The sequence below is a fragment of the Borostomias antarcticus genome, assembly GCF_949987555.1.
Source record: "Borostomias antarcticus genome assembly, chromosome: 3".
In the NCBI taxonomy this organism is placed as follows: Eukaryota; Metazoa; Chordata; class Actinopteri; order Stomiiformes; family Stomiidae; genus Borostomias; species Borostomias antarcticus.
The window spans coordinates 3,582,506-3,600,373 of record NC_140236.1 but is presented as its reverse complement, the minus strand read 5'-3'; the positions used below and the strand labels follow the sequence as shown (position 1 = coordinate 3,600,373).

Genomic DNA, 17,868 nt, shown 5'->3' with positions numbered 1-17,868 from the left:
AGCTTATATTAGGCTATAATTTGCTTTGGTGTGTGCACTGATTCTATAAGTAGGCTACAACATTTTGAAGATTGCATTTTAGAGGACAGGAACACCCTTGTTGGGAGTGGAAGTCTATACTCCGAGGAAGATGCAAACTTAGGCTACTGCTGTTACCTTTGGAAGATTAGAAAAAGTCTTACATGTGCTTCCACTGATAGAAATCACTTTCTGTTCAGCAGAAATTATTCTTCATCTCAAATGTAAGTTGGTAAAAAAAAAAAAGATACAATCTTCAGCGGTATGCACAATTTTTCCAGGTAAAAATGGATTCGGAAGCAGAAGGCTTTGTCAATGGCTCTGTTAATTCCAACAGCTGGAATTGAATATTGAATTTACATTCTCTTGAATGTTTTGCAGAATGGTAGCAGGGGGAGGGGCAGAGGCAGGCATATCTTCCATCCAATACACCGTGTGGCCTAGCTTAATATCAAAGGACTTGCAATAGGCTACAAATCCATGTGGAATATCCTCGGGGAAGCAGAGTGGTTTTTATTTCTGAGTTACTTCATTTCCTTTCCCTTGGGCGAAACACAGAACCAGGGCAGGTGCATTGCTGGCAGTGTAAATATCATTAATAGTGATAATATTAGTTAACGCCATATGGAGGCTGCTGTAATGTAGGAATGTTGTAAAAGTGTAACAGTATTTTCACTAGTGTGCCCCCATACTTGGAGAGCAGGGGGGGACAGGGTGATTGAGAAGACCTAATTTGAAGGTCAACTTCAAAAGTCACTGCATGACGTTTTGTAACAAATTTCCTTAATTGCACTAAACCCATTTTAAGGTCTAGTATTCTTATTCTAATTGGCCAGATTCTTGGCTATAGCATAAAATTAGCTCTGTTGGTGCTTTGGTCTCTATCCGAGATGCACGCGTTTTCCATGCATGGCCGATTTAATCTGACGTTGCTGTGAAAGCAGTGAACGCAGTAGAGAGAGATTAGTGTGGTTTTCTCACTCGAACCACTGCTGCGCACGGAGAGAGGGCGAGTGCGCTTCAGTAAACTGAGGTCCTGTGAGCAGAGTTGGCTCTGTGCGTCGTGCGTTCTCTGCGCTGCGTTGGGACGGGCACGCGTTTGAGCGGAACATGGGTCATCACCATCACAGTTTACTTTCCTCCTCTCTGCCTCCACGCAATGGGAACATAACAACACAGATACTGTGATAATTTATCCTCGATTATTCGACTTATTTCGATTCTAGGAGGAAGCTTTGTCGAGCTGCTGAAATGGAGACGATAACTTTCATATTGTCGAGTCTTGTTTTCCTGAATATGGGTGGGGGCATGTTCACCAGGTAAGACACCTTATCCTACAAACTACTCTTTGCTCATCAGCACTTTAAATGCAAGTCGTTGCTTGATTGACACGGGGTTTATTAGGCTATAATAGCATTTTAACTATCCTTCAGTTATCATGTTCTTTGCTATACCTTATGAATAATTTGCGTATTTTTTGTGGAGCAGCTGTTGCAATGTTCTCATTTTAAACATGTCTGAATGTTAGATAACCTACACTCCTGCTAATGTTAAGCTTTTAGTGACTTTCTGCAAATCGTATTTGGATTTAAATTGAATGCATTGTGGCATCTGTCTCTCTACATAATGTTTGAAACATAGATTTCGAAATATAGCCTGAAGCTAGATTTAGTGGATCATTGCAGTTAATAACCCAAAATGCATAAGGTAAAATACTTCATTATGACATATAAAACCATAGGGCTTATTCAAATAAACAAGGAGCTGTGGAATTATTATTGGCAATACAGTAAATCAACAGTTGCATTTCTGTGGTGCACTGACATATCATATATATGTCAGATACGCCACCCTCTTGGGCCTATTAGGGTCAAACACCCACTGGAGGAGTTGTCCACTGTCCATCATCACACATTAGCATATGCAAAACAACCCTTTTGTCATTGCATGGACCTGCTTAGTCAGCATCTTTATATTCATTAATTATCATAGGTTGATAGGGACAAAACTGTGTTGCATAGTAGAGGATAATAGCCCAATAACAAGGTTTTCGTCTGTTCTAAGAGTTTGCGTGTAATGCAGCTATGCAGCCATTTCTGGTGAAAAGGTCAAAGGTCAATGGCTTTGCTGTAGGCTACAATGCCGGGGTCCTGAGTAAAGACCCTCCATCACCTCTGCACCACTAGAGGGTGCAGTATTATCATTTTTCACGAGGCTTTTTAACGAGATATGAAGGATTTTAGATTCAGACCAGTTTATTGCCATGGTAGTTTACACACACTACTGTAGGAATTTGTTTTGGTCTATGCTGCATATGAAGACAACATTCGACAGGGTGCAGGACAGGACAGGACAGGACAGGACAGGACAGGACAGGACAGGACAGGACAGGACAGTGCAAAGACAGAATAAAAATGCAAATTCAAATGCAAAATACACAATATACACAGAATGGAGTGTGGTGAGAGTATATAACGTGCATGTAACCCACATTAAGGGCTTGCCCAGGGTGGGATTCGAAACCATGAACTCCCGCTTGTGAGGTGGACGCGCTAACAGTTGCACCAATATCAATCAATCAATCAAAGCTTTATTTGTATAGCGCATTTCATAACCAGAGGCAACACAATGCGCTTTACAGAGAACAAGGGAGGTGGGCATACGACCCACCCCTACATATTCCAGAGAGAAGCAAAAAAACAGTAATCACCCAGGGGCCAGATAAGTGAGCTGTAAAAATTCTTCCCTGACCCCTCTCAACAAGGCGATCGAGCAAGCTCCTGGAGTATGTTTGTCTACCAGATAAGAACATTTATAAAGTATATGGATATCCCAATATGGATGTCCCTCTTGGAAGGACTGTTAGCGCTTCTTTGAGGAGTGAGTTTAACCAGCCACTCACTACCACTACCTAAGACTCACAAGGACACCTTGTCACTCGGTTAGATGCAGAGTGTAATATGAGTGATGTTTTATATAGCCTATACACAATACAGTATGTGTGCCGTTGTGATATGTGGTACAATTAAAAATGTCTGTATTTGTTTTATGCATTTATATGCATATATAGTATTTTTTATCCCCATCACATGACTTGTTAGTATTTTGACATATCAAAATAGAATGATCTAATCCCTTTCACTTATAGCTCTACAGTCCGCTTTTATCCGCAGCTAAAGTAGGTCATACTTCATCATTTTAACTAGTTCCTCATTTTAGGTTCCTAATTTTGCTTCACTAAATTATCTTTTCACCTTTGGGGTGGTATCCATTTCACAGCTTTTCATTTTAGCTGAAGAGTCACTTACCCTGCACTCCTACTCTCACCGGCCCTCACAATTTGCATGCCTGATGGGAAAATAGCTATACTCCAATAAAGGCACTTAGTGTCCTATGACCAAAACAAATAGGCCTAGCTTTCACATTAGTGTCCCTCGTTTAAAAGGTATGCCATACATTTGTTCTGTTACTTGTGTATGTTTCCCCGTTCTCTTTGAAGCTACAGTCCCTCTTTCAGATACTCATTTAACTCCACTAGATATAGATTTGTCTCAAAAACATTGATCATAATCTCACAACCTTTGCTGTTGCTCAATCTGGTTTCAGGTGAGATTGTGCTAAACCAGCAATTTATGGGATTCATTCACTCTCTGTGGTGAAATGTTTCAAATGTGAGTTTTTAAAGGTAGTGGTCTTGATTGTGCCCTTGTAGTACAGTGTGTGAATGCAGGAGTGGTCCTCTCATCAATGATTGGATAGCACCTATTCAACCAGGAAGCGTGTTCATATTTTGTTATTGCTAATGCTCGTCAATAGTCATTTGGCCCCCAGTACAATGTTACTTGGCCCACATTGGCTGGACCTGATTGAAAATGTAGTATTACTGTTTTTAGCAGGATCTCTTATTGCATACAGTATCTACTGTAAATTGAGACTTTTTAGTTGTTGCGTGACATCCAGAAATTCAAATCTGAGAACGGTTAAAGTTTCAAGATCACCATATTTAAATTTGCAGTTGCATCAATTGCTTTTAGTTTTTGCTTTTTAAGATTGCTTTAGATGAAGGCAGTGACCTGTTCATCCCCTTGGGTAGCTTAGTGGCTGCCCCTTGGATGACCTTAATGTATGTCCTTAATGCATGCATGTCAGGCCGATGCAATTACTGTGCAGTCCAGATATAATAGGGTACGTGGGCCAAATGGCTTAGGGCTTGAGTGTGGAATGGAATGGTTCCACTACCTTGATTTAGTGGTGAAAATGCCATGGAGAGCTAACAGGAAGCTTTTAGTGTAGAATTCTGTGAAGAGATTCATTTTATCAATCAAGGTCAGGTGTATAACATTTGTGATAGCAGCCATACCTGGTCAAAGCTTTTTTAAATACTCTATACTGAATGGCTTTTTATATCAGCCAATTTAATGATGGAGCTTTAGTGCTGATACATTCTGGATGTCCAACATAAACATGGCAGGATTGGCTGAAGCTGTTGTCTTTGCTCGGGTACAAATTGATGTCATTGTACAAAGCTAATTATGAAGCGCTACATTACAGAAAGACACTGTGAATGTGAGGAAGGCTGCTTCTTTTCTGTTTGTCTCCTTCACCTCAGTATGTAAGTAAGTTGATAAACAGACAGTTGGCAGTTGGTGAAACTGGGCCTCGGAAGGACCTTTTAATGAACGGAAATAAAAAAACTAAGAGGAAGCAGCATCGGCGGGAAATGGACTTTGAACTCTTTTAAAGAGACAAAGAGGTGATAGAGCATGAAGCGTGTGTTTACCAAATCTCTCCCGAGACCGATCAAATTCTCAAACCCATTAGAGTTTTACGACGTCTCATTTCCTTTTACTGTGGGTTTGGTGAGCATCCTGTGGTGAAACCCCCTGGAGTAGAGACATTGAGGTGTATTAACGAGGCCTTAGCACTCTTGATGCTTTTCCCCAAAACGGAAAAGAGCCATTATCATGGAAGTCTTAAATTTGCCAAGACCCACTCCTCTTTACAAGTGAGGCAGGATAGTTTTGACCATAATCAAAATGACGGATTAACATTTTGACATGAAAAAGTGAAATCCGTCAGCCAATGCAACTCTAAGTTAGTCTACTCTAAGTTAGTCTACTGATTTTGTTTGTGAATTTGTTTTTCTGCCCATAATGCTCTTATTTGTGCATCGACACATTTCTGTTTGGCCTCACAGGTTCAAGACATTGTTAGTTTCTGAAGGAACAGCTCTGTCCAAATATAGAAACTGCTAATTTATTATGTCTTCACGAGTCACACACAGAACCTTTTGATTAATGAATTAAGTCAATGTTCTGTATCTTTTCAGTCATGGAAGGGATTTTAAGCCTAGAAATACAAATGCAAGCAGTAATGTCATGGTTTACAAGAAATAATTGTCTATGAAGTGTATACTGTGGTGGGTTTTAGGGGTATATTTACTATGACATAAGAGAGGATTCTGTTGGCACCAATTGCTCCAGAAACTTGGCTGTTGGTTCTGCATGAAATACAACTCTCAAGACATCTGTGTGGCCTCTTCTCCTCATGACACTCCATATCTTTGGGTCCATAGGTATCGCACTATACTGTAGTATCCTGCTGTTTGAGGAGTGTACAAAAAGCTGTAATACTGTATTATTCATACACTCAGTATGTGGCTGGACATTCTCTGTCAGAAGTCAACTTGGGGTACAGGTAGGGGAGCGGTAAAGCACTCTATGTGTTCACTCCTTGTGTTTTAGTTATTCCCTACAGTACAGTAGGCTACAGTAGGCCACTGGTGACCATTACTGGAAGAGAACACTGCCCCCTGGTGGTCTGTGAATGAGCTCTGTTGAGTCATAATTAGCAACATACAAGGCCTTGAGTCCTATAATGATTTCTAGGGTTACTGTTACTGTATGACATTCCTCTTGAAGTCGGAGGACTTACTGTTGCTCCCAAACTGCTAATGAGCTACATGTAGTCTGAAGAAATAAAAAGATGTACACATCAAATTATATGGTGTGATAAACAATGGTAATAATAGCTCTTGACAGAGCTGCACTGCACAAAAAAAGATTTTCGACACCCAAGGAGGAGATTCATTGTACTGTATGTGTCATCGTGTCACTGTCTATGACTTTCTCTTAGGCTCTCCAGAGTTTTTTCTCCATGCATTATGGATGCGGTGTGGAGCTCAAGCCTGCTGTGTTTGTTCTCCATAGGGCCATGCTGAGTGACATTGGAGACTATGTAGGTACAGACATTCAAATATCCTGGTTGCCTAATCTGGATGAGTTAATGAAGGGCTATGCTCGAAATTTTCGCCCTGGGATAGGAGGTGAGTATGAGATCTACTGCTCGTGACATTGGATTGCATTTCACCCCCTCACATTTACAGTCATTCTTAGCATAACAAGACCCGGGTGTATGAATCATAGGTTTATTATTTAAGTGATTTGGACCGTTATATGCTTTCGTGGTAGATGATTTAATCCCCCTGCCACGAAAACATGCCTGTTGTGATCGTATATTATTGATTTATAGCTCTATTTACCCTATGTAAATAAAGCTTTGAATCTTGAATCTCAGCTCGACAGGGAACAAGTGTGAACAAGGGATATGATTAACAAAAGGAACACTTATGAAATGAAAGAGAAAGATACGTTTTGGATGAGAGGAGGGTCGCTGGGAACTTTGCTAAGAATGCCTGCCAAATGTGAAACATCCAATGACCACAGCGTTAGATTTCTCAATCTCACAGCTTAACTCAGCAGAGTAGAGGTGAAAATCCATGGGGGAAAAAAAGGACCACCGCCTATGATACATGGCCTTGAACGAGGGCTACTTCAACCACTATTACACTCACAGGCATAGAGGCTGCGGGTAATCCTGAGGCCCTTCAACCCACGTTGATCGATGATTCAATAAAGGACTTTTAATCTACGTCAGAAGGGCCTCACGATTACCTTCAGCCTCCTTGAAGAGCACCTGCTTTTTTTTTTACTTCAACCTTACAAACTTTACTATGATTGACCCCATGCAGTTCTCCCTATTAGTCTTCACTATTGCACTCATATTGATCAATATTGCAACAATCATTTGGGCCTTCCAGAATTACTCCCGATGGCCATTAAGGAATCATTTTCTTCGGTTGGTGCCCTTTCCTTTGGTTCAATTCATATCTCCTAACCATTTCAAATGAATGGAAAGGGTAACACAAATGAGCATATTCTTATGAGCACATACAGTAATTTAAATACCCTCTAAAGTGAGTTTGTAACCTTGACTGTCTCTCAACCTGACAGTGCTGATATAGCTCTCCTCTCCATAGCTATGGTAATGGCCTATATAATATAATTTGATATAAATGGCTATGGGCTAAGTGTTGAATGGAGGGGAATGGTAATGGATGATTCCTTAATGTTCATAATAAATAGCCTTTCGATTCTGCTTCACTGACTCATATCTGCTCCCCACTAGTCTAAATTTACACTCTCTTACTGGAACGTCCTACCTTAGAAGCACAATCCATTCTTAGCACAATCCATTCTTATCATGCCAGTTGACAGAAGAGAATGCTATAGACTGTGCTTCCTCACCGCATAGGTCCATGAGAGCCCAACCCTCATGTTTATGAACGTAGTGGCAGAGCACTAAGTCACTTTAGAGCCATTTGAAGTGGGGGTGCGGGGGTGTCTGTGTTGGGGTGTTTCAGCTATGAAGGTGAAAGGGGGGAGGGAGTGGGGGGGGGGTGCTTTTCTTTTTGTGACTCCTGTCCCCACAGGCCCACCTGTCAACGTAGCCATGGCTATCGAAGTAGCTAGCATCGACCACATCTCAGAGGCCAACATGGTAATGTACAGATGTACCCTCATACATTGTCTATACAGGTGTCAGTAACTACTAATGATTAGACTGCTGTGTTTTTATTGCTCTTGAACATTTTGAAAGCCGAGTATGAAACGATGTCCACAGTCTCCACGCATGCGTGAGGGAAGTATCAACAAAACATACAGTAGGGATCGGCTTCAGACTAACAGAGCTGTGAATGCCCTGGACTCAGCTTTGTCCCTGATTGTATGTGTGTGTGTGTGTGTGTGCGTGTGTGTGTGTGTGCGTCCATGTCGCCTTTTGATAGGAGTACACCATGACCGTGTTTCTTCGCCAGAGCTGGCGGGACGACCGTCTGTCCTACAACCACACCAACAAGACCCTGGGGCTAGACAGCCGCTTCGTGGACAAGCTCTGGCTTCCCGACACCTTCATCGTCAACGCCAAGTCCGCCTGGTTCCACGACGTCACGGTGGAGAACAAACTGATCCGCCTGCAGCCCGACGGGGTCATCCTTTACAGCAGCCGGTGAGGGGGGGTTGGCTGGGGGGCAGCTTGGGGAGCGGGAGGGGGGGGGGGTTGCGAGGGAGGAAGGGAGCATGAGGAGGAGCGGAACAGGAAGTGGGAGAGTTCTCTTGAGTTGTTCCGTCGGTGACAGTTGGCTTGATGTGGCCTGAGGTACACAGAACCTCACAGAGGTACACAGAACCTCACAACACTAACATCTGGCTTGACTCTAGCCATGTTTCCATCCACTTGTCAATAGAATTATGTGAGGATCGCTAAAAATATGAATGCGAATAAAGACGGTGAATGTGCGTTTCCATCTAAGAGCTTTAAATCGGATAAAAACATTTATCACAAAAGCTTTTTATTGAACAAGAGAAAATCCGCCGAGATCGACAGTACAAACTTTTTGTCGATTTTCATGACTTTTAATAAAATGTTTCTGTTTCCATAAGGTATTTTTAATTCGATATAACTTAATTCGCATAAAACGTGTGGATGGAAACATGGCTTATAAGAGGCCATGACAGCTTATATAAACATACAGAATACTAGCATTAAGAGAGCACTCTCCCTATCACTTTAACTTGTGTTAATATTCACCAACTTGGTCATCCTTCTGACAGGATTACATCGACGGTGGCGTGTGACATGGACCTGACCAAGTACCCTATGGATGAGCAGGAGTGCATGCTAGACCTGGAGAGCTGTAAGTCTTCTCTTGCTGATGGAGGCATCTCAATAGTCCACAGTATAAAGGCTTCCCTTCACTGATGGAGGCATCTCAATAGTCCACAGTATAAAGGCTTCCCTTCACTGATGGAGGCATCTCAATAGTCCACAGTATAAAGGCTTCCCTTCACTGATGGAGGCATCTCAATAGTCCACAGTATAAAGGCTTCCCTTCACTGATGGAGGCATCTCAATAGTCCACAGTATAAAGGCTACCCTTCACTGATGGAAGCATCTCAATAGTCCACAGTATAAAGGTTTCCCTTCACTGATGGAGGCATCTCAATAGTCCACAGTATAAAGGCTACCCTTCACTTCATTTCTCCCAACTGATCTGAGAAAAAACAACAAAGCATATGTGGGAGCAATAAAGCATATTTAAGGATGGTCTCCCATCTGCCTTTTCTGTGCAATCAAATGAGAAGCAGAATTAGATGGGAAGATGAAGCCACTTTAGACTATTATGGGATGCATCCAGCGTCATATGCTTGAAGTTAATGTACCAAACGAAGGCTCGTAATGCCGAAGATTTTTCTGTGGAGTAAAGGAGAGATCAGATGAAAAAAGTACTGATAAATGAGCCTTGTTCCAAGTTCGTCCAAGTTCCTCTGTACACGGATAAAATTGCACCATTGAACACTGAACTGCCCGGTGGGCACAGTAAAGTCCCAGGCTGAACTAGTTAACCGCCTGGCTCTCATAACTGTGCTTGTTCCAGACGGTTACTCCTCCGAGGACATCATCTACCACTGGTCGGAAAGCCAGCAACACATTCATGGGTTGGATAAATTGGAACTGTCCCAGTTCACCATCACTGATTACAGATTTGTCACCGAGATGATGAACTTCAAATCAGGTGAGATCTTTTTCACCAGACCACCTCCCCCTGAGGTTTCAGCATCGCTATGGTTACCAAACAGCCTTTTTGCTTATACACATAAGAGAAACACTTTGCATATTCATCTAATGTGCTATGCTTTCAGTTTTGATCTGTTTTTTTTGGACTCTGCATATCTCTTGTATCAAGAAAGGCCCTGATTATACATTCTGTTTGAAGTCATACTTTTTGAACTCGAGGCACCTCTGTGGGGGGTTGTGTATCATCTTTGCACAAACAGAATGGATCCTGTTAATTAGGAATGGATTCTGGCAGTGGAGGGGGGTGTTCATTTGACCCTTGTACATTAGTGTGCGCATGTGTGTGTGTCATACATGTACCAGAGCCCACCACCAGGGGGCGCTTGCCACAATTCATTTTTCCCACTGCCAAGTACATTTTCCTTTAATGTAAAACTTGGTGTCTCGGTAAAAGTATAGTCTATTCTACTTAGGGGCCCATCTACTTTCTAACTCCAGAGTTCAGAGCCTGAGGTGTTTAGTAGCTCTTTTGGTTGTTATATTCACAACATAGATCAGATGACTCTTATTTAGGTAGTTCGATCATGTTGTAGACCAGAGAGAGCATGGCAACCAATTTTGTGTTGTCGGGAGGAGCAAATATGTAATTATTCAATGTGTTTATGTTTATATACTGTATCAAGACAATATGTAAATATGCATATATATTGAAACAAAATGAGCACTTGAACTTGTGATGTTGGGTATCAGAGTAGACAGTGAGGGTGAGCTTTCTCCTTCTCAGTTTCCCCAGGCTCAGTGATGTTCGGAATAAGAGTAGACAGTGATGTTCGGAATAATAGTAGACAGTGATGTTCGGAATAAGAGTAGACAGTGATGTTCGGAATAAGAGTAGACAGTGATGTTCGGAATAAGAGTAGACAGTGATGTTCGGAATAAGAGTAGACAGTGATGTTCGGAATAAGAGTAGACAGTGATGTTCGGAATAAGAGTGGACAGTGATGTTCGGAATAAGAGTGGACAGTGATGTTCGGAATAAGAGTGGACAGTGATGTTCGGAATAAGAGTAGACAGTGATGTTGGGTATCAGAGCAGACAGTGATGTTGGGTATCAGTAGACAGTGATGTTGGGTATCAGTAGACAGTGATGTTGAGTATCAGTAGACAGTGATGTTCGGAATAAGAGTAGACAGTGATGTTTGGAATAAGAGTAGACAGTGATGTTGAGTATCAGTAGACAGTGATGTTGGGTATCAGAGTAGACAGTGATGTTGGGTATCAGAGTAGACAGTGATGTTCGGAATAAGAGTAGACAGTGATGTTTGGTATCAGTAGACAGTGATGTTCGGAATAAGAGTAGACATTGATGTTCGGAATAAGAGTAGACAGTGATGTTGGGTATCAGAGTAGATAGTGATGTTGGGTATCAGTAGACAGTGATGTTGGGTATCAGTAGACAGTGATGTTGGGTATCAGTAGACAGTGATGTTGGGTATCAGAGTAGACAGTGATGTTGGGTATCAGAGTAGACAGTGATGTTGGGTATCAGTAGACAGTGATGTTGAGTATCAGTAGACAGTGATGTTGGGTATCAGTAGACAGTGATGTTGGGTATCAGAGTAGACAGTGATGTTGGGTATCAGTAGACAGTGATGTTGGGTATCAGAGTAGACAGTGATGTTGGGTATCAGAGTAGACAGTGATGTTGGGTATCAGTAGACAGTGATGTTGGGTATCAGTAGACAGTGATGTTGGGTATCAGTAGACAGTGATGTTGGGTATCAGAGTAGACAGTGATGTTGGGTATCAGTAGACAGTGATGTTGGGTATCAGAGTAGACAGTGATGTTGGGTATCAGTAGACAGTGATGTTGGGTATCAGAGTAGACAGTGATGTTGGGTATCAGAGTAGACAGTGATGTTGGGTATCAGAGTAGACAGTGATGTTGGGTATCAGTAGACAGTGATGTTGGGTATCAGTAGACAGTGATGTTGGGTATCAGTAGACAGTGATGTTGGGTATCAGAGTAGACAGTGATGTTGGGTATCAGAGTAGACAGTGATGTTGAGTATCAGTAGACAGTGATGTTGGGTATCAGTAGACAGTGATGTTGGGTATCAGAGTAGACAGTGATGTTGGGTATCAGTAGACAGTGATGTTGGGTATCAGTAGACAGTGATGTTGAGTATCAGTAGACAGTGATGTTGAGTATCAGTAGACAGTGATGTTGAGTATCAGTAGACAGTGATGTTGGGTATCAGTAGACAGTGATGTTGGGTATCAGAGTAGATAATGATGTTGAGTATCAGAGTAGACAGTGATGTTGGGTATCAGTAGACAGTGATGTTGGGTATCAGAGTAGATAATGATGTTGAGTATCAGAGTAGACAGTGATGTTGGGTATCAGTAGACAGTGATGTTGGGTATCAGAGTAGACAGTGATGTTGGGTATCAGAGTAGACAGTGATGTTGGGTATCAGAGTAGACAGTGATGTTGGGTATCAGTAGACAGTGATGTTGGGTATCAGTAGACAGTGATGTTGGGTATCAGTAGACAGTGATGTTGAGTATCAGAGCAGACAGTGATGTTGGGTATCAGTAGACAGTGATGTTGGGTATCAGAGTAGACAGTGATGTTGGGTATCAGTAGACAGTGATGTTGAGTATCAGTAGACAGTGATGTTGGGTATCAGTAGACAGTGATGTTGGGTATCAGAGTAGACAGTGATGTTGGGTATCAGAGTAGACAGTGATGTTGAGTATCAGAGTAGACAGTGATGTTGGGTATCAGTAGACAGTGATGTTGGGTATCAGAGTAGACAGTGATGTTGGGTATCAGTAGACAGTGATGTTGGGTATCAGAGTAGACAGTGATGTTGGGTATCAGAGTAGACAGTGATGTTGGGTATCAGAGTAGACAGTGATGTTGGGTATCAGAGTAGACAGTGATGTTGGGTATCAGTAGACAGTGATGTTGGGTATCAGAGTAGACAGTGATGTTGAGTATCAGTAGACAGTGATGTTGGGTATCAGAGTAGACAGTGATGTTGGGTATCAGAGTAGACAGTGATGTTGGGCATCAGTAGACAGTGATGTTGAGTATCAGTAGACAGTGATGTTGGGTATCAGTAGACAGTGATGTTGGGTATCAGAGTAGACAGTGATGTTGGGTATCAGAGTAGACAGTGATGTTGGGTATCAGAGTAGACAGTGATGTTGGGTATCAGTAGACAGTGATGTTGGGTATCAGTAGACAGTGATGTTGGGTATCAGTAGACAGTGATGTTGGGTATCAGTAGACAGTGATGTTGGGTATCAGAGTAGACAGTGATGTTGGGTATCAGAGTAGACAGTGATGTTGAGTATCAGTAGACAGTGATGTTGGGTATCAGTAGACAGTGATGTTGGGTATCAGAGTAGACAGTGATGTTGGGTATCAGTAGACAGTGATGTTGGGTATCAGTAGACAGTGATGTTGAGTATCAGTAGACAGTGATGTTGAGTATCAGTAGACAGTGATGTTGAGTATCAGTAGACAGTGATGTTGGGTATCAGTAGACAGTGATGTTGGGTATCAGAGTAGATAATGATGTTGAGTATCAGAGTAGACAGTGATGTTGGGTATCAGTAGACAGTGATGTTGGGTATCAGAGTAGATAATGATGTTGAGTATCAGAGTAGACAGTGATGTTGGGTATCAGTAGACAGTGATGTTGGGTATCAGAGTAGACAGTGATGTTGGGTATCAGAGTAGACAGTGATGTTGGGTATCAGAGTAGACAGTGATGTTGGGTATCAGTAGACAGTGATGTTGAGTATCAGTAGACAGTGATGTTGGGTATCAGAGTAGACAGTGATGTTGGGTATCAGAGTAGACAGTGATGTTGGGTATCAGAGTAGACAGTGATGTTGGGTATCAGTAGACAGTGATGTTGGGTATCAGTAGACAGTGATGTTGAGTATCAGAGCAGACAGTGATGTTGGGTATCAGTAGACAGTGATGTTGGGTATCAGAGTAGACAGTGATGTTGGGTATCAGTAGACAGTGATGTTGAGTATCAGTAGACAGTGATGTTGGGTATCAGTAGACAGTGATGTTGGGTATCAGAGTAGACAGTGATGTTGGGTATCAGAGTAGACAGTGATGTTGAGTATCAGAGTAGACAGTGATGTTGGGTATCAGTAGACAGTGATGTTGGGTATCAGAGTAGACAGTGATGTTGGGTATCAGTAGACAGTGATGTTGGGTATCAGAGTAGACAGTGATGTTGGGTATCAGAGTAGACAGTGATGTTGGGTATCAGAGTAGACAGTGATGTTGGGTATCAGAGTAGACAGTGATGTTGGGTATCAGTAGACAGTGATGTTGGGTATCAGAGTAGACAGTGATGTTGAGTATCAGTAGACAGTGATGTTGGGTATCAGTAGACAGTGATGTTGGGTATCAGTAGACAGTGATGTTGAGTATCAGAGTAGACAGTGATGTTGAGTATCAGTAGACAGTGATGTTGGGTATCAGTAGACAGTGATGTTGGGTATCAGTAGACAGTGATGTTGGGTATCAGTAGACAGTGATGTTGGGTATCAGTAGACAGTGATGTTGGGTATCAGAGTAGACAGTGATGTTGAGTATCAGTAGACAGTGATGTTGGGTATCAGTAGACAGTGATGTTGGGTATCAGAGTAGACAGTGATGTTGAGTATCAGTAGACAGTGATGTTGGGTATCAGTAGACAGTGATGTTGGGTATCAGTAGACAGTGATGTTGAGTATCAGAGTAGACAGTGATGTTGGGTATCAGAGTAGACAGTGATGTTGAGTATCAGTAGACAGTGATGTTGGGTATCAGTAGACAGTGATGTTGAGTATCAGTAGACAGTGATGTTGGGTATCAGTAGACAGTGATGTTGGGTATCAGAGTAGACAGTGATGTTGGGTATCAGAGTAGACAGTGATGTTTGGTATCAGAGCAGACAGTGATGTTGGGTATCAGAGTAGACAGTGATGTTGAGTATCAGTAGACAGTGATGTTGGGTATCAGTAGACAGTGATGTTGGGTATCAGTAGACAGTGATGTTGGGTATCAGAGTAGACAGTGATGTTTGGTATCAGTAGACAGTGATGTTGAGTATCAGTAGACAGTGATGTTGGGTATCAGTAGACAGTGATGTTGGGTATCAGTAGACAGTGATGTTGGGTATCAGTAGACAGTGATGTTGAGTATCAGTAGACAGTGATGTTGAGTATCAGAGTAGACAGTGATGTTGAGTATCAGAGTAGACAGTGATGTTGGGTATCAGAGTAGACAGTGATGTTGAGTATCAGTAGACAGTGATGTTGAGTATCAGTAGACAGTGATGTTGAGTATCAGTAGACAGTGATGTTGGGTATCAGAGTAGACAGTGATGTTGGGTATCAGAGTAGACAGTGATGTTGGGCATCAGTAGACAGTGATGTTGAGTATCAGTAGACAGTGATGTTGGGTATCAGTAGACAGTGATGTTGGGTATCAGAGTAGACAGTGATGTTGGGTATCAGAGTAGACAGTGATGTTGGGTATCAGTAGACAGTGATGTTGAGTATCAGTAGACAGTGATGTTGGGTATCAGTAGACAGTGATGTTGGGTATCAGTAGACAGTGATGTTGAGTATCAGTAGACAGTGATGTTGGGTATCAGTAGACAGTGATGTTGGGTATCAGAGTAGACAGTGATGTTGAGTATCAGTAGACAGTGATGTTGGGTATCAGTAGACAGTGATGTTGGGTATCAGTAGACAGTGATGTTGAGTATCAGAGCAGACAGTGATGTTGGGTATCAGTAGACAGTGATGTTGAGTATCAGAGTAGACAGTGATGTTGGGTATCAGTAGACAGTGATGTTGGGTATCAGTAGACAGTGATGTTGGGTATCAGAGTAGACAGTGATGTTGAGTATCAGAGTAGACAGTGATGTTGAGTATCAGAGCAGACAGTGATGTTGAGTATCAGAGTAGACAGTGATGTTGAGTATCAGAGCAGACAGTGATGTTGAGTATCAGAGTAGACAGTGATGTTGGGTATCAGTAGACAGTGATGTTGAGTATCAGTAGACAGTGATGTTGAGTATCAGTAGACAGTGATGTTGGGTATCAGTAGACAGTGATGTTGGGTATCAGAGTAGACAGTGATGTTTGGTATCAGAGTAGACAGTGATGTTGGGTATCAGAGTAGACAGTGATGTTGAGTATCAGTAGACAGTGATGTTGAGTATCAGTAGACAGTGATGTTGAGTATCAGTAGACAGTGATGTTGGGTATCAGAGTAGACAGTGATGTTGGGTATCAGAGTAGACAGTGATGTTGGGTATCAGTAGACAGTGATGTTGAGTATCAGTAGACAGTGATGTTGGGTATCAGTAGACAGTGATGTTGGGTATCAGTAGACAGTGATGTTGGGTATCAGAGTAGACAGTGATGTTGGGTATCAGAGTAGACAGTGATGTTGGGTATCAGAGTAGACAGTGATGTTGAGTATCAGTAGACAGTGATGTTGGGTATCACTAGACAGTGATGTTGGGTATCAGTAGACAGTGATGTTGAGTATCAGTAGACAGTGATGTTGAGTATCAGAGTAGACAGTGATGTTGGGTATCAGTAGACAGTGAGGTTGTGCTTTCTCGTTCTCAGCCGGCCGTTTCCCCCGGCTCAGTCTCAGGTTCAGCCTGAGGCGTAACCGAGGCGTCTACATCATCCAGTCCTACATGCCCTCCATCCTATTGGTCGCCATGTCCTGGGTGTCCTTTTGGATCAGCCAATCAGCGGTGCCGGCTAGGGTAACTCTGGGTCAGTATTGCGTTGACGTACTGTAGAGTTTTGAATCATACAATGACGTGATCAAAATGCCCAAACAAAATGTATTGATTTTACCTACTTCATACACTTACTATATGTTTGTTGACATTGCAGGGATTACCACGGTGCTCACCATGACCACTCTGATGGTCAGCGCCCGCTCCTCCCTCCCACGAGCCTCGGCCATCAAAGCCCTGGACGTCTACTTCTGGATCTGCTACGTGTTCGTGTTCGCCGCGCTGATCGAGTACGCCTTCGCCCACTACAACGCCGACTACAGGCTTAAAGAGAAAGCCAAGGTCAAAGCCCACAAGCTGAGCCATGAGGTAAGGAGAGAAATATTTGCGCAAAACGATCGAGCGACATCCCCGCAAAAAACGTTTGCGGTTGTGAGCGTTTGTGTCGTCTTTTACTTCCTCCGCTGACTTCCCCCCTGGTCTCTTCTTGTCATCAGTCTATCGTGAAGAACGGGAAGCAGGCCATGGTGCTCTTCTCCCTCTCCGTCACCGGCGTGAACCAGGGCGTGGTGATCTCCAACCGCCACGGCCGAGCGCAGCGCCCCGGGTCCTCCGGTGAGGGCGGGGAGGAGGTGGAGCCCAGGAGGGGGCGGAGCCGGGCGGCGGGGCGGGGCGAGGAGGAGAAGAAGAGGTGCTGTGCCAAGTGCGTGTGCAAGCCTATCGACGCGGACACCATCGACATCTACGCCAGGGCGGTGTTCCCGTTCACCTTCGCCGTGGTCAACGTCATCTACTGGGTGGCGTACACCATGTGAGCAACCGTACCGACGCCACCACATCGGAAAAGTGTATATAAAGGAAATTAATGGACTGTGTCGCTTTGAAGTCTGGGACTGGGTGTTAATGCGCTGGGATCTTCAAGCGAGGAAGATTTTGAGAAAAAGATTAAAGTATAACCACTTTTAATGGCTTGGATAAAAAGCCAACAAAGAAAGGGAAAAAGCGTGGACCAGAACAACAGATATGGAGGATATTGTCTGGACCACTCTTGAAGTACTTTGAGCAGCTGCTGAGGTCATATCCTGCTGGAAGCCCACTGTATGATAGCCTGGCTACTGGCCTTTCACCTACAGCAGTCATAATCCCC

General features: G+C 42.9%; 1 protein-coding gene across 1 annotated transcript; it reads left to right on the top strand.

The window, feature by feature from the left end:
- Window positions 1-1,269: 1,269 nt before the first annotated feature.
- On the top strand, window positions 1,270-17,536 carry gabrd (gamma-aminobutyric acid type A receptor subunit delta; the record flags this gene model as incomplete). Its single annotated transcript, XM_084436379.1, has 9 exons — window positions 1,270-1,337; window positions 6,228-6,343; window positions 7,790-7,857; window positions 8,144-8,364; window positions 8,970-9,052; window positions 9,794-9,931; window positions 16,600-16,755; window positions 16,879-17,090; window positions 17,219-17,536. 9 exons carry the CDS (start codon window positions 1,270-1,272, stop codon window positions 17,534-17,536), a joined length of 1,380 nt encoding a protein of 459 aa, XP_084292505.1.
- Window positions 17,537-17,868: the final 332 nt, after the last annotated feature.